This window comes from Podarcis vaucheri (assembly GCF_965113315.1).
Source record: "Podarcis vaucheri genome assembly, chromosome: 17".
Classification (NCBI taxonomy): Eukaryota; Metazoa; Chordata; class Lepidosauria; order Squamata; family Lacertidae; genus Podarcis; species Podarcis vaucheri.
In genome coordinates, this window is record NC_138755.1 from 26950466 (window position 1) to 26968133 (window position 17668).

The 17668-nt window shown below is 42.5% G+C and overlaps 1 protein-coding gene across 5 annotated transcripts in view; it reads right to left on the bottom strand.

Moving 5' to 3' along the window:
* The window catches only part of ECPAS (Ecm29 proteasome adaptor and scaffold), a 65885-nt gene that overhangs the window by 24072 nt on the left and 24145 nt on the right, over positions 1-17668 (bottom strand). For 4 of the 5 annotated variants that reach the window (XM_082204519.1, XM_082204517.1, XM_082204518.1 and 1 more), the window contains 14 exons: positions 16691-16814; positions 15655-15735; positions 14551-14770; positions 13043-13123; positions 11535-11626; positions 10339-10473; positions 9689-9854; positions 7293-7465; positions 6782-6883; positions 6078-6201; positions 5099-5244; positions 4622-4676; positions 2502-2616; positions 313-381 (listed from right to left, as the gene is read on the bottom strand). In XM_082204519.1, coding sequence (XP_082060645.1) covers positions 313-381; positions 2502-2616; positions 4622-4676; positions 5099-5244; positions 6078-6201; positions 6782-6883; positions 7293-7465; positions 9689-9854; positions 10339-10473; positions 11535-11626; positions 13043-13123; positions 14551-14770; positions 15655-15735; positions 16691-16814 — 1683 coding nt within the window. The remainder of the gene's footprint in view (positions 1-312; positions 382-2501; positions 2617-4621; positions 4677-5098; positions 5245-6077; positions 6202-6781; positions 6884-7292; positions 7466-9688; positions 9855-10338; positions 10474-11534; positions 11627-13042; positions 13124-14550; positions 14771-15654; positions 15736-16690; positions 16815-17668) is intronic. The other variant, XM_082204520.1, reaches the window with a different exon arrangement.

Sequence of the window (17668 nt, forward strand, 5' to 3'; positions counted from 1 at the left end):
GAGTCAGCAAACTTTTTCAGCAGGGGGCCGGTCCACTGCCCCTCAGACCTTGTGGGGGGCCGGACTATATATTGGGGGGGGGGATGAACGAATTCCTATGCCCCACAAATAACCCAGAGATGCTTGTTAAATAAAAGGACACATTCTACTCATGTAAAAACATGCTGATTCCCGGACCATCCGTGGGCTGGATTTAGAAGGCCCCTGGGCCTTCGTTTGCCTACCCATGCTCTAGAGAAAGAAGCGGGGGGGGGGCACACCCAAGGAAGCCTTTTTCAGAGTCCAAACATTGCAATTAGTCAATGGGCTTACCCATCTGGAGTCTTGCCGAGGCCTGATCCCTGGAACATCACTGTCTCCCCAGTCACTTCATGCCTGGCTCTGGAAAAAAAGTATGCTTTTATAGTAAAAACAAAACAAAAAACAAACCCTAAAAGATTAGAGAACTATTCAAGTGTTTGAAATCCATCACGCGATGAAGAAGCAAATAGGAGTGAGCACATCAGCTCTTCCGCTCCCATTCCCATCGCTCTCCATAAAGTGGGGGGGGGTCACTTTGGCAGTGGGGTGCGGGTCTACTCAACACGTGCAAATCCCCTGCCTGATTCAGAACCTGGTTTTCCAAGGTTCCAAATTCCACAGGAAGCTTGCAGGGTTAAAAACCCCCTGCTTCAGAAGTTATTCTTCCTACTTGTGGAGGATGATGTGCGATAGCAAGGGCAGGGACTGTGTACCCAGCCATGAACACCCCCCGTTATGTTAGCTGCTTAGAAAACCTGAACAGGGCTATGGACTACATAGGACTCTTGGTACCAGCAAAATAGTACCAGCACTGAGCATACAAAAGAACCTATCAACTGCTGCTCATATTTTGTTAGCTAAAAAGTGGAAAACCCAAGAATTACCAACGATAGAAGAATGGCAGATGAAGATGATGGATTTTTTGGAGCTAGCCGAAGAAGGAGGAGGAGTATCAGGAAGAGTGGATTAAATTTAATGATTACTTAGTTAAATATGTTAAGTTAAATTAACTGAAAACACCTTGCAGATACTTAATTGGCTTAGGATTTTATTTATGTTAAGTGATGAATTAATATGTTTAATTTCATAAAGTGAAGATTTAAGGATGTTAATGTTTAAGTTAAATTTTATAAGAATTGTGCCTTGGGAAACCGTTAAAAGGATATGCAATGAAATTCAACCAAGGGGAAGCGGTGAAGTCACTTAAAGTTAGTAAGTGTCATTTTCAATAAGGCTATGATTTATGTTTGTTTGTCTTATGTGTTTGTTTGTTTATAATATTGTGAAAACCAATAAAAATGTTTTGGAAAAAACACACAAAAGAACCTATCATGAAAGCAGGCATGTATAATGGACAATAGATCACATTCACTTTCAAGGACTCCACTCCACTTTCATCTGTCAGGTAGAGTGAAGGAGTGCACCCACCTGACAAAATTAGGAAGGAAGATGAGGGTAAAAAACTAATGCACCCCGCATCTGTGAGTCCCCTCTCTCATGTAACAGATTGTGTGCACACAACAGTTTCAAAAATGCTTAAAAGTCTGTTTGTCTGACAACCCGCCCCCCAACCTGCTCACAGGTCCTTGTATGATGAGTGGAAACAGTTGGCCCTGGCAAGTATCAACCACTCTCAATTCCAACCTGATAATTGCCACCTGCCTAGATTTTAACTTGTCTGAATTAATTTTAAGATGTATTTTAATTAATTGATGTCTGTTTTTATGCATATTGTGTTGTTTTTATGTTAGCTGCTCTGAGCCCAGCCTCGGCTGGGGAGGGCAGGATACAAATTATTATTATTATTGTTGTTGTTGTTGTTGTTATTATTCTGCCCCACCTGATTAGCAGTATTTTAGTTATTCTGATAAGACTTGGATCTGCAGCATGCACATTGAATACACCAACTTGTACAAATGTTATAAATGAGCTCATAATCACGCCACTGCCAGGATAGAGGGAGCTACAAGGTCATTCAGTCCTGACCTCTACACCCAGACCAGAATTTTCACCTTTAGGATTGGGCCACCGTGCAAAAAGGTTTTACACCAAGGAAGCCCACATTCAATCCAAATTGCAGTCTCTATTAAGCATGTGGTGGATAACCAGCATGTCCCAAACATACCTGGGGATTTAAGTGAAATATTTCACACTCGTGATTCACAAATGGTGCCCCCCCCCCCTTTAGCAAATACAGCAAATGTAGGCAAAGGGGCTTCAGGTCTTCCTTTCAAAGACACCAGCTAGCACCCTATCTGTGGCTGGTATTCAACCATGTTTTACTCAGTGTAATCCTTTTGAAATTAATGGACCTAACTTAATCAAGTTACTTAATTTCAATAGGTCTTACTCTAAGTAAAACTTACTGGAATACCACACTCTTTATATTTAAGTCCCTTATTTTCAAAGCTTTGTCTCTTAAACCACACTCTCCTCTTCTCTGACACGGATTCCACACACAACGAGGTGCAAACAAGTACCTTCTCCCAGTCATAAGAGTTTCCACAAGAGTAGTAACCAGCTCCTGCTGGTCTTGCTCACTCCCAAGCTCATACACCAAACCGAGGCCTTTGGAAGCAACATCTTGACTGAGTTCTTCAAGAAACAGAAAACAAAATCGTATGAATAGGGAATAAGAATTAGAGCTCTAGCAAAATAAGGATGAAATTAAGATATGCTTCACATGCATAAAAAGTACAGAAGCTCTGCAAATGAGCTGAGTGTTTGACACACCACCACAACCTTGAACTAGCTATCATTGTGATCCAGAAAATCAGGCTAGACAGTCTGAAGTCCTACAAGTTATGGGGAGTCCTCTTTCATGCATAGGAATGTTGCCTTGATGCATGACAATTCCCCACGGTGCTTCTGGCACATTATAGAAGATTGCAGGAAAAAGCGCCTTTGTACACTTGGGTTGCAATTCCAGAATGCCATTGTGCATTCTGGAGGAGAAGGGCGTGCACGGTGTAAGGCTTTGGGGATAACTACAGTCATACCTTGGAAGTCAAGCAGAATCCGTTCTGGAAGTCCGTTCGACTTCCCAAATGTTTAGAAACCAAATCGCTGCTTCTGATTGGCTGCAGGAAGCTCCTGCAGCCAATCAGAAGTCGCGGAAACCGCGGCGGAAATTAGGCTTCCAAAGAACGTTCACAAACCAGAACTTCCGGGTTTGTGGCATTCGGGAGCCAAAACGTCCGAGTACCAAGGCGTTCGGGATCCAAGGTACGACTCTATTGGAGAGGACAGTGCCTTAGGATCTAGAGAAAAGCAGGGGGAATGGGAACATTGCATGTTCTGTGGCTGCCTGCTTAGCTAGGTACAATAGTAGTAAAAACTTTGAAAGCGTTGTTTACTGTGCACAAACTTCTCTCCCAGCCCATTGTTCTGGTCATAGTGGTCTGTTTTACAATATGCTTTACATATTGATCCAACAAAGAGTATCACTTTTAGAGTCTCTGCTTTACACACTGATCCATCAGAAAGTATCACTTTATCTATCTCACAGCACTAATTTTCTGAAACCAGCATGTCAGTAGCAGTCTATATTTTTAATTTCCACTCTCTGTTCGTATTCAGTAGTTGCTTTACTTCACTGCATTGCTGAACAATAAACTTTACTGTTACATGGCACTGAAACAAATATACAGGGCTGCATTTAAGAATAACAGTTTGGATAATGCTCTTCTACTTGTATCAATACTTGTAGCAAAAATACTAATAAACAAAAATTAGGTTACAATCTGAATTCCAAGAAGGCTATGCTTAAAAAAAAAAAAAGCGCCCAATTTCGATAGTCCAGTTTATTTTTTGAACTTGTTCTTAAAAGTGCAAAGCCAGCAAAAAGATAAAATGAATGCAACTCTATTCAGTAACAACTCCTATTGAGTTCAATGGAAGATACTCCCAGGTAAACTGTATGCCATTGCTGTTTAACTTGCATTGCATCAACTTTTTCCTTCATCGACAATGCCTGATGATGGTTTCCATTTCTAATGGAGAACAGCAGGTTTTTAATCAAGAGGCAAGACTGTGTAAGAACTGGTAGGGCCTCCCCACAGAGTCCTATCTGGAGCCCTCACTGCTATAATTCAGTAAGATTCCCCCCCCCCCAGGGTTTTAAGAAGCACTATTGTTTGCCTTATTGTTACTGGTTCCTTGCAGCTGCAAGTTTTGCCTGCTGTTGCTGGAGGATGGATGCTCAATAACCATCTCTTCCTGCCTTTGTGAACCCAACAAAACAAAACGGAGGTAGGGAGATGGCAAAGCACTCCTATCAAACAAACAAAAATCAGGCAAAACCACAGCCAGCCCACTGCTGCCCAAGGCAAGGCAAGGCAAGAAAACAAGACAAGACAAAACAAAATAAAACAGTAGGAGAGCCTTGACAGCGCCAAGGGGAATGTCAGTGTCTGTTGGCACTGAGCTGATATGGGCACCATGTTCGGGACCCTAATGTTAGTCTGTATGATTCATTTTATAGGGTTTCTAAAACTGCAATGTTATTTTTTTCTTACTACTTTGTTAGCCACCCTGGTGTCGTGCTGGAGATGTGCAAAACAAACCATGTAAAGAGGAAAGCAAGTAGAATTCTACTTACCGTCACTGTCAGATAGAGTAGTCACAAATGCAGTTTGGATTTCTTTGAGGTGAGACTGCAAAAGAAGAGGGGGGGGGAAGCAGCTTGTTTCTCACATTCTGAGACTCTTCCTACTAGAGTGTCTGAAAAAGTCTCCCATTAAAATAAAGAAGAATAAAACCTGGGGCGGGGGGAGGACTAGATCACAGGGCAGGAAATTCCAAGGCTGCGTATGAACTCGGTGCAGCCTGGTTTGCAGGAAACAAAGGTTCATTCCCTATGTTAACGTGTTGCCTTCTATGAAAGAAACATCTGAGCCTACGCAGTTGCCCTGCACCATGGTTTGGGTTACCATGACATGCAAACCAGGCCAATGAGAAAAGAGAGCACAAAAGATTGACAAAACCAAACAGAGGAAAAAAAGAAAGAAAGAAAGAAAGAAAGAAAGAAAGAAAGAAAGAAAGAAAGAGAAAAGGGAAATTTGTTTTGTCTTTATACCTTAATTTCTTTGTGGGTGCTGAGCTTCTTCACCAGTGATAAAAGCCAGATGCAGGATGCTTGTCTTATGTGAGGGTTGGGGCTGACAATGTGCTTATTCAAAATGACATCCAAGACCCAGGGAACCACGTCGTTAACTTTCACATCTATTTTAATTAAACGAACAGAGAAGGGGAGAGAAGTTTATTCCAAACAAAAGAATTTGGGAAAAACAAACTGGTCCATTGGTTAGCACTTAATGTTTTCAAATTAGAAGTTCAGCATTTTGGCCCTTTTTGGCCCTTTGTCCAAGTTCAGGTAACCTCCTGTAGGCTCGTGCTTAGAAAAATCTGCAACATACCCTATATACGGTTAGAGTGGGATATAAATCATGACTTTGGTGCGTCAGTGTTCTTGGCTTAAGGCCTCGCCGAGGTACATTCAGCATCAAGCGAGAATTCAAAAGGACCAAACTCAGAATAATGTGCAGAGACAAAAAGCTTTGACGCAAATTTGGAAAACCAGGTATGTTTAACTGCAGGTGCTTTTCTCCTCTCAATTATGAACTGAAGATATTACAGTGGTACCTTGGGTTACAGACGCTTCAGGTTACGCGGTTTTGGGTTGCACACCGCGCTGAACCCGGAAGTACCAGATCGGGTTACTTCCAGGTTTCAGAGCTTGCGCATGTGCAGAAGCACCTAATCATGACCCACATGTGCGCACACGCAGCTCTGCGGGTTGCGAACGTGCCTTCCGCATGGATCACATTTGCAACCCGAGGTTCCACTGTACATCCTATTACAAGGCTATGGGGCTGGAGAAAGGCTTAATCCCAGGTGGCTATTAAGCATTTGAGTATGAAGCCAGCATCTGAAGGGAAGGGGGAGAGAAACTGAATAGAAGAGATTAGTTTACACTGTTACTGGTCTGGCACTGAACTGATGAAAAGGGGGATAAAGGATTTCATACACAAGTAGTCATTTATCCCCAAACCTACCAGCTGGAGGAGTATATTCTTCTTCAGCTACCATCCACGCATCCCGGGCAGCTACAGAGCTAGTTCCTATAGCAGCACTGGTAATAGCTTCACCAACAGTAAACTGCAGTTCAATTTGCTTGGCCTGAGAAACACACACACACAAAACAGGAATTACATTTCAACTTGCTCAGTTCTCCATTGGCAACATGAAAGTTCTGACTATTCTAGAGAGCAAAGGGAGGCGTGCCTTTTTTGCTGAACTGCTCTGAAGGATCTGCCAACTCATTTCTGTGTTCGGGAACTAACACTCTAACAAAACTTCTAAGTGACCGAAAACGTCACAAAACGTGTCACTCAAAGGGCGAGGCAGAACAAGGTGGAGCCCGCTTATATAAGGTGCAGGGGCCAGGAACCATGTGAAATGGCCGCCGACTCCCATCAGACGTCAAGGAAACAAACAACTATCTGACTTTTAGAAGACATCTGAAGGCAACCATGTTTAGGGAAGTTTTTAATGTTTGATGTTTTATCGTGCTTTTAATATTTTGTTGTATTATTATTATTCAAAATCTACAAATACGAAAGCAAGCCTGCTACACCAACTTATCTAAAAAAAGGAATAAAATTTAAGATGCTAAAGCATACCCCTTTGAAAGTGTGACACAAATAACTAAATACCAATTTTAACCCTTCATATTTAATGTATAGCATTAGAGCATTACCTCTACAGAATCCATCAACCCTTGTAAGAGTAGCTTCTGGTGGGGGAAGTTTCCATCCCCTACTGGAAAGTAACCCAGCGTTTGTATAGCTCGTTCCTTCATCTAAAAGAAATTAAAGGAATTTTATAAAAACACCTGTCCATGTATATAGGTGGGAAGACAAAACTCCTAACCTCAGAAGTACATCAAGCTGGCTAAATGATCACAAACGCTGCACAAAACATTGAGTCCTGTGCAAATACTGTAAGATGCATGAAAAGCCAACAGAAATGTGTGTTTGCCATGAGTGGTACAATTTGCCTACCCAAAAGATTATTCTAAATCCATGCTCAACTGATTTGCTCTCAATAAAAATAACAACATAACCCCCCCACACTTTTTCTTTGGACAATAAGCTTTATAAAAATCAGTCTTTTATCCATAAGAAGATGGGCTTTATTTTTCTGCCTCAAATGAGTAAACCTATAAACACACATGCATAAAGAAACAATGAACCGTTGCAAAACATTACCTTATTAGTTTCCTTGCCTGAGGGAATTCTGGCTAGCAAACTTTCAACAAGATGAAGCTTTGTAAATCCAGTCCCTTCATTCGGGATGGGCAGAGGCGCATTCCTGCCTATTTCCCCCAGTGCTGTACAAGCAGCTACTGCCAAAAGGGGTGAGGTACTATCCAGAAAAGAACCTAAAATAAAAACAAACAGGATGACTGAATTTCTCCTTTAAAAAGACGATAATTCAAATATTTAAGGAGGCCTAAAAGACAGTAAGACTTCCAGTCTTCTCCAACAGGTATCGTCAAGAATGAAGTCAAAATATTCGCCTGGTACAGGCACCCCCAAACCCGGCCCTCCAGATGTTTTGGGACTACAACTCCCATCATCCCTAGCTAACAGGACCAGTGGTCAGGGGTGATGGGAACTGTAGTCCCAAAACTTCTGGAGGCCAGAGTTTGGGGGTGCCTGGTCTGAAATCACAGAACTGTAGAGCTGGAAGGAACTACAAGAGTCATCTAGTCCAAGCCCCTGCAATGCAGCAATCACAGCTAAAGAATCTCAAACCTCTGCTTAAAAACCTCCAAAGAAACGAAAGTCAACATGTTCCGAGGGAGTCGGCTCCACTGTCAAACAACTCTTACTATCAGAAAGTTCTTCCTCATGTTTAGTCAGAATCTCCAAAACTGAAGTAACAGCGTATGCATAAAAAGAATATTGCACCTACAGTGCTTGAGTCACTTCTTTATCTAATAAAAATAATTTTTATTTATACCCCACCCTCCCCAGCCAAGGCCGGGTTCAGGGCGGCTAACAAGCAATAATAAAAACAAGTTGAATGAATACAACTTAAAAACAAGATTAAAATACAACATTAAAATATTGAAACAGTAAAATATTAAAAATGCAGCCTCATCACAGGAGGAGAAAGAAAAAAGAAAAAAAGAAGAGTGGGAGGGAATCAAATTGGCTCCAAGCCAAAGGCCAGGCGGAACAACTCTGTCTTACAGGCCCTGCGGAAAGAAATCAGATCCTGCAGGGCCCTGGTCTCATGAGGCAGACCAGAGCCAGTGTTGAAAAGGCCCTGGCTCTGGTTGAAGCTAATCTAACTTCCTTAGGGCCCGGGACCACTAGGGTGTTGCTATTTATGGACCTTGAGGCTCTCTGTGGGGCATACCGGGGTCTAGTATCTCAGATCACAGAAGACTAATTTCTGTATTCATGGGACCACTCCATTTATATTTTAAGGGTACAGGCCTTTCCCCCACTTACGTGGGGGTTACATTCTGGAGCCCCACACGTGTAAGTGAAATTGCATAAAGTGGAGAGCACCAATTAGTTCGCCATTGTACCCACAGATAATGAGCACCATCATAGTCTCACGTCTAGAAAAATAATGATACATTTCTCATTTCTAGAATTCTTCCAACTGGAATTTTTTATGTGGATATCTTGGTTGCAACTGGAGAAACCTTGGTTCTAGTTTGCACCGCACGCTAAGCCAAACCATAACTTAGCATGGATGCACAGGGACGTGGGTTCTGGGAGAGAAGATCTACAGTCTCTTTGCTCCTCCTCAGTTTTGCTGCTGTGCTCTACTGAGCTAAACCATAGTTTGGCTTTGTGTGCTGTCCAAATCCAGGCTTGAGGTTTAGCTCACAGCTGTAAAACCATAGGACATATAAAGCTCATGGTTAGCCTGGAGAAAGCTACATGAAAAGCCCAAATTCAGATGACATATTAAGCCAAACTATGGCTTAGTTCGGGACGCGGGTGGTGCTGTGGGTTAAACCACAGAGCCTAGGACTTGCCGATCAGTAGGTCGTGATTCGAAACCCCGCAACAGGGTGAGCTCCTGTTGCTCGGTCCCTGCTCCTGGCAACCTAGCAGTTAGAAAGCACATCAAAGTGCAAGTAGATAAATAGGTACCGCTCCGGCGGGAAGGTAAACGGCATTTCCGTGCACTGCTCTGGCTCACCAGAAGCAGCTTAGTCATGCTGGCCACATGACCCGGAAGCTGTACGCCGGCTCCCTTGGCCAATAAAGCAAGATGAGTGCTGCAACTCCAGAGTCGGCCACGATTGGACCTAATGGTCAGGGGTCCCTTTACCTTTAATGGCTTAGTTCAGGGCAGCAGCAGAATAACTGGGGAAAGATGAAGTTCCAGCAAGTTCATACAACTGTATGGTTTAGTGCTATGTGCAAACCAGGCAACACAAAACATCTCATCTTATGAATTGATGCCAAAGCAACAAACAAAACATAGTGCCCATTCCTAAGTAGTGGGTTTAAGATTACTAACGTGTACTGAGAGCTTTGTAGCAGAGCCCCCTGTTTGTCCGCACCGTGTGGATTAGAGAAATGGAACCAAATGAGTCAAGAATGCAGGCCAAGTACAAAAGGCATAAACTGACCGATGGTTTCTGTCGTTGACTTTATCAACTGGTCTTGTTCTGGGGCAACAATGGTATTTGGATCTTCCAAGTCATGCAGTTCCACCATCCTCATTTTTCTCTTTGACAAATACCGTCCAACTGTAAATCCCAGAGCCAACAAGGATCCATGTTGCATTTCCAGATTCTGCAGATAAAAAGCAACAATCTTACTAAAGCAGACGCAAATCACTAAAGGATATATACCAGGGCATCATAAGCTCTCCATACAAATAAAAGCAGTGATGTGACTTTCTATTGGTTATCTAACTCATCTAAAACAGCAGCCTCCATTAATTCTACAACACTTAAAACCCTTTAATAAATATTATCTGCTACAAACACAGAATTGTAAGGATATTTTTAAATATCTGGCATACCATTAAATTAAATTCAAGTTAGTGACATGATGCATTCTGTTTTTTCAAATCATAACTTGCATAACAAAATGATTCCCCCCCAATTTGTTTGCCTATTTTAATTATAGACAAATCACTGCTTTCCAAAATATTGGTTAGTTCAACTTCTTTAGATTAAAAGAAAATCATCTGGGGCCTACAGTACCTTTACTAATTGTCACAGTCATTAATAAAAGTTAACACAGAATAACAGACAAGGAGGACAAAGCTTACATGATTGTCTTTTGCTGCTTTTATCAGGTGCTGAACTGATGTTTTAAATTCATTTTCTGACACTGTCGACAATACTACTGAATAAAACAGAGCGGCCAGCTCCCGCATTTCTTCCTTATTGGTATTCATAAGGCTCTGAAAAGAGAATGAAAGATACATATACAATTTAACCATGTTACAGTACATATAAAAATTTCACTAGAATTTCAACAATGAAAACAATGATCCAATTGACCTAAAAGGTTTGATTTAGGACACTTCTTAGGACAATATGTACCACATAGTGACTAGTTACAGGGAACCAGGCAGAGGGCCTTCTCGGTAGTGGCGCCTGCCCTGTGGAATGCTCTTCCATCAGATGTCAAGGAAATAAACTACTATCTGACTTTTAGAAGACATCTGAAGGCAGCCTTGTTTAGGGAAGTTTTTAGTATCTGATGTTTTATTGTATTTTTTCTATTTTGTTGGAAGCTGCCCAGAGTGGCTGGGGAAACCCACCCAAATGGGTGGGGTATAAATAAATAAATTATTATTACTACTCCGGAATGGCATTTTTTCCAGAGTTGTAACTGCAAAAGCACCCCCCCCCCAAAAAAAAGCAGAATTGAAGAACTGTGCACCAACATTACTTCTGAGGGAATTTGGCCAAACCTACAAAGTTGTTCCAATACCATACCTGTGTGCAATTCAGGTGGACGAAATACCAAGTTCAAGGACACTAAAGACAGCCTGGACAATGTAAGTAATCAATACAGACCCAATTCCTGAGAAGCCATTCTATTCCTGTTTTAATTGCTCTAGAACTGGACACTGTACCATTTTGCCTTTGAAAGTCATTTTTAAACGACTTCTTTAAAAAGAAATTGTCACAATACCCTTTTGTATTTCATCCTTACTTTGTTTGGAACATTAATATTATCATATATTCAAGGGCAATGCCATACCAATTTCCCAATGGCAGACCTTTAAAATGAATCCCTAAGTGATTTACATAGACTCCTCGCCATAAGCAGATACCGGGCTAGCACGGGTGTGACACAGGTTGCATGTTAACCATTGTCAACAAATCCAGGCCCCAAGCTTGGAAAACATACATTCCATCTTTTGGGAGTCATGCAAAAGAGTCTGTCTAACTGGAGCAAAATGCATCATTTCCTGGGGGGGAAATGCACAATTTTCGTAGTATTTTAACATACCTTTATCCAATCCATTTTGTCTACAAATCTTGCAGCTAGTTTTTCAGGATAGACAGAAACAACCTCCAACAGGCAGTACATCACTGGCAAACCTACGCAGTATTATAAAAACAAAAATAGAGAAGTGGCAAGTTGACATATTATTTAAAGTCAGTACAAATACACAGCAGCTTTTGGTATGCTCTCTCCTTTGCTGCCTACAAAGTAAACATGCCAAGAACATTGCAAACAAATATATAAAGCAACACCAAGGCTGATTTTCTTTTACAGGTATACTTTGCATGTCAAAACATTTGGCAGAAATAAGAATACCGTTTAACACTGAAGCTCCTATCAAAGAAAATTGCCATCACATTTGAAAACTTGTTAGGAACTGCTTCAAAAATAAATAAATCTAGGATACTTAGAATACTAAATTAAAAGTCAATTAGGCTGCAATCCTAACCCCACTGATCTGGGTTTAAGACCCAATGAAGTCAAGAGGATTGGTGGCACTGGGACGCGGGTGGCGCTATGGTCTAAACCACCGAGCCTCTTAGGCTTGCCGATCAGAAGGTCAGCAGTTCGAATCCCCGTGATGGGGTGAGCTCCCGTTGCTCAGTCCCAGCTCCTGCCAACCTAGCAGTTCGAAATCACGCCAAAAGTGCAAGTAGATAAATAGGTACCGCTACGGCGGGAAGGTAAATGGCATTTCTGTGCACTGCTCTGGTTTCGGTGTTCCGCTGCGCCAGAAGTGGTTTAGTCATGCTGGCCACATGACCCAGAAAAACTGCCTGCAGACAAATGCCGGCTCCCTCAGCCTGTAAAGCAAGATGAGTGCCACAAACCCAGAGTTGTTCCTTTACTTTTACCTTTAGATATGGTTAGGACTGTGTTGCTGGTCCCCTAAAAGCATTGAGAACTCAAGCTGGCCAAATGTATCACATAATGACTAGCAGAAAGATGAGGTGTAGCATCTCGCATGCATAGCGCCAACAGCTGTTTCTAACATCAGGATGCTACAAGAACACAGGAGTCATTCTGCCCAAGAGCAACGCAATATCCATGGGCTGAAATTTCACATGCACTGCTGGCAAGTCACTTCTGATGCTCCTAAATGTTTCAGGCAGCTGAAGTGAAGCAAGAAGCTGAAACCAAGCCAAATGCGACCATTCATGACATGCACCTCACCCAAGTCCAAGCCAAAGAGAGTGAAATGCAACCCAGAGACTAGACAGGATCGCCAGCCTCTGGAGTCCAGAAAGCGATGCCACAAGGTGTCAATCTGAGATACACCTTGAGATACAACAGCTTATTCCAAAACAGCACAATAGCTGAAAACTGGAAAATGCTTATCGCCAAAGATGGTAATTTGGTAATGCATTAAAAAAATCATGAATTGTGGAGAAAAGGAAAAAACCAAAACAAATTGCATTTCCTTTTCCTCTCTTAAAAGAAAGACAGAAATCTGAATGCAACTCTCTCAAAACCGCATGGCAGTTTGGGAAGCCACGCCACCAAAGACTCACCCAAACAGAACCAGAAAGCAGGAAAGATGGAGGAGCTGCCAAAATCCCGCGATACTGGAAGTGATGCCACTTCCGGTGTCGCTGTGATGAGAGGAAGTGATGTAAGATGGGGGTGGGGAAAGCCCAGGATTTAGGAGGAAATGGAAGACATGCCGAACAGTGGAATTACAAAAGGGTCACACTCTGCTTATGTGGGTGGAAAGGCAAGATTAGAAAAGAGTTGTTTTGTTTTTTAAAAAAGGCATCGTACACAAGACAACGCATAAAAAAACAGTAATCACTCCTCCTTGTTCTTCTCTAGGAGTCAAGACGTCTCCATGTTCTCCCCAGCCCTAACACCTAGCTTAAGGTGACACATCCAGAAGCCTTTTAAGACACACCGTGACCTGGATAGTTTAAAGCAAGGAAGGGGAATTAAACTTACAGAATTCCACAGTATGTGATGATGGCCAGAAACATAAGATGCATTTTTGTAGGCAGGGGGGAAGAAGCAGAATCATGGAGAATGGGTATATTAATGAGTATTAGCCATGATACCTACATTGAACCTCCATGTACAACGGTGGTATACCTCTGAATACCAAGCTGTGGAGACAGCGAACTGGGAAAGCCCACAGCTCTCATGCCCTGCTCATGAGTACCGCAGGCTGGCAATGGAAACAGAATGCCAGAGCACAGGAGCATTGTCCTCCTGGTGGATCAAAACAATTCTTATGTTTTCAGGAAACAAATTTATTTGCTGCTGACCTAGTGACTGACAGCAGTCACTGCACTGACCTTTTCAGTGCTCATTCATTAAGACTTTTTAATGAATTCGGTAACAACACGGATTTATATAGGAGGGGGCCAATGGCAGGGGGTTTCAGACTACGTAAACAAAATGGCCTGAGGTCCAGCTCCGAGGGCCTTCTGGCGGTTCCCTCACTGCAAGAAGTGACGTTACAGGGAGCAAGGCAGAGGGCCTTCTTGGTAGTGGCGCTCGCCCTCTGGAACACCCTCCCACCAGATGTCAAGGAAATAAACAACTATACGACTTCTAGAAAATATCTGAAGGCAGGCCTATTTAGGGAAGTTTTTAATGTTTGATTCTATTTTTAATATTCTGTTGGGAGCTGCCCAGAATGGCTGAGGAAACCCAGTCAAATGGGCGGGGTATAAATACTATTGTTATTATTATTAGATAGTTGCATTGTCTATATAAATTTGGTATAATTAGAGTTCTCTTGAATCCCCAATCTGGAACAGCATTGTAATATGTATTACCGCAGTTTAGAGAATATGTTTTATATTACTAATTTTATTCCCCCTTCCTGCATTCATACTGCAATACTGTACTACAAAATGTGGACCTAGTATTACTGGATTAAAGGGGAGGTTGGGGGTTCCTTCTTATTCTATACTCACTTTTTGTACTCGTCTTCATTTAAACCTTTAATAGATTAAGTCAGAAAGGAAAAGATAGCAAAGGGAGTCTTTTCTTTCAACCTCCGCAGAGCGCTGTTTCTCACCTCCAACACCAGACAGCAGTTGCTGAAGAAGGCTTATATAGATCTGCACAGGGTTGCTTTCACCTCCCTTTGAGGAAGAGGATGTTATGACGTGTCCAGAGAGAAGGTTTCTAATGTAACGGCCAATAGCTGGAGCATGATCTTGCATTTCGGCTAAGCTCTGAGAGGTGGGCACCACACCAGAACTGTGAGCGAGACACATTCGGAGGTACAGGACGATCTAAGCAGCAGAAGAAAACAAGATAAAAGGTTAGGGAAACAGGCCACTTGGCATTGGGAACAACAATCACTATCGGTCAGAAGGCTTCATTCCCTGAACCAAGATTCCCAATTTACTAATACTAGCTAGCATTCCTATAGCTTCAGAAAGTTCAAAGCACCCCAAATATATTGCCTCAGCTTTGTAAGGTAGGTCAGTATAATTATCTCAGAGTTGCACATGGAGTCTGAGGCTGGCAGCGTGGCTTGCGTGAGGCCACTCAGTGAGTTCAAAGCTTGAGCTGAGATTCAAATGGTGAATTCCCAATTGTAATTAAGTCTCTTGGTTACTACACTATTCCAGCACTCAAATTCGGGCATTTCTTTCTTTCTTTCTTTTTTAAAGAAACAAATAAAAAAGTCAATATGTGCATTTCTGCAAGAACTGCAACTGTGAAAAACAACATTTTGTATAGTGCCTTGGCGCGAACGCCTGCAAAATTGGTTAAGCAGCCTGCAGCTCAAATGTTAGTCTAAGTATGATTTCAGAAGAGTGTTGTCCTCATTGTTTCTATGGGAATGTGTTAAAATTAGCTGAACCATTCAGCTGAATCAATAGGACTTTAATTTGTTTAGCTTAGACTGCATCATGCGCAGGGCAATGTTCATGTCAGAACTCTATACAACCACACAGCTTGTCTTCTGAAGGATAAAGTTGGTGCCTCCCTCACCTGTTGGGCAACAGAGCTTCACAAAAGGAATGCCATCTCCCACCTAACAATCCAATGTGAGAAGCCAGAGGACATCAACGCAAATCTTAAATTTCAGGCAGGTTCATGTGGGAGAAAGGTATATGGTTAGAGCTATCAGAACGGACACAAAATTTTGCGAAAGTGATACACATACCTCTCCAAAAGCAGCTGGGTTGAAAGGCATGACTGTAGTCCCTGTCATATATTTAGCAGGTGTTTTCATTCTGTGAGAAGCCTAAAGCAGGGGGGGGACAAAATATCTAACAGATGTCCAGGCAGCTTGTGCTCAACAACTCAACAACCATAACCTAATTCCTGTGCAATTAAAATGTATCGCCCAACAACATTTGAGCCTTGCAGGGAGGCAAAACAGAAGCACATACTTGACTAGTTTGTAACAAAATGAATTCTAGCCTAATCACATACAGAGAAGACACCCAATGAAGGACTTCCCCAGAAGACCTTAACAAATGAGGTGTGGCCCATAGGACTAATGCAAATTGCTCTTTTTATTATTAGTATCGGAACAGAGCTGGTATCCAAAAGGTAGCAGAGAAACACAATTACAGTGGTGCCCCGCAAGACAAATGCCTCGCAAGACGGAAAACTCGCTAGACGAAAGAATTTTCCGTTTTGGAGGTGCTTCGCAAAACGAATTTCCTATGGGCTTGCTTCGCAAGACGACAATGTCTTGCGAGTTCCTGCTGGTTTTTTTTCCTTTCCCCCCTTTTTCTAAGCCGCTAAGCCGCTTATCAGCTGATCCGATCAGCAGATAAGCCGCTAAAAGCCGCTAAAAGCGCTAATCCGTCAATGGGCTTGCTTCGCAAGACGAAAAAACCACTCGACGAAGAGAATCACAGAACGGATTCTTTTCGTCTTGCGAGGCACCACTGTATCTCAAAGTACCTTGTCCAGGAAGCACTAAGAAAGAGAAACAGCTGTCTTTCATTGGTATTTCTCAAGGTTCTGCTTAATATTTACTGGGCTGGTGTTTCTTTATCACCCTTTCTTCAGAAAGGCTTGCCAGGTGTTCAGCCATCGAGGCAGCTTATGGCACCAGACTTGTTAAGATTAAGCATCAGTCTTCACACGATTCTCTTTTTTTGGTGTGGGCTGTGTATGTTGCATTATTATGACTAGATTCTGTACAGACATTACTAGTCAACAGGAGTTAAGTCGAAATTCTGTACCTTCTCTTGAATATACTGGACCATTTCTGGGAAGGAAGGCATCTGTTTACCACCGCTCTCCTTTTCATTTTTGCCGGGAATCGTTCTCAGCGCGCGTTGTGCCTCTCCATGTACTTCTTCCCGTCTTTCAAAAATTAAGGGGGGAAAGCCAGTTTGTGCACACATACACACACATTGAGAGCGCAATGCAGAGCCTTTTCAGTGATGGCCACAAATCTGAGAAATTTTCCCACCAAAGAAAGCATGGACTGCCCTGTCAGTTCCCAACCTGTGGGTCCTCAGATGTTGTTGAACTATAACTCCCATCACCACTAGCCAGCAAGCTCAGAGCTCAGGGATGATGGGAGTTGTAGTTCAACAACATCTGGGGACCCACAGGTTGAGAACCGCTGGGACCAATCAGTTTCAAATGCCCTTAAAGTGGAGATGAATTTATCAAGGTGACAGTTTCCTTTTAGACTAGCTTTTATTGCCAATGTTTTTATACACTGTACAGTATTTAAAAAGGTTTATTTACAAAGGTATGTGTAATGGTTTTTTATATTTATAATCTGTTTCACTCTGCATTCTGTTAATGAAATTAGAGCATGTCTTAATGCAACAGGGCAAATGCAAGACCAATTCTCTAAAACTGTACCAACTGCAAATCTTTGGTTTAACCCCCTCATACCATCAAGCCACGATGTGCAGCTACAATAAAGCTGTCCTCCCTTCTTGCCTTTGCCTGCAGGATGAAATGACAAACATTTTTACAGACTGACCAGCCTCTTATGCCTATGTCAGGGAACTGCCATCAGCTCAGAGGCGAGAGGTGGAAAGGCAGCTGGATTACAGAGAGCCCCTAAAGATCGTGGGAAGCAGCACTTCCTCAGCGGAGGAGGGAGGTTCCGCCTCTAGTGGGGAAGAGCTGCAGGGCTCGGAGGATGCAAGAAAGAGCCAGGATACCGTGCCTGAGCAAAGCGGGGGTGAGGCAGGTCC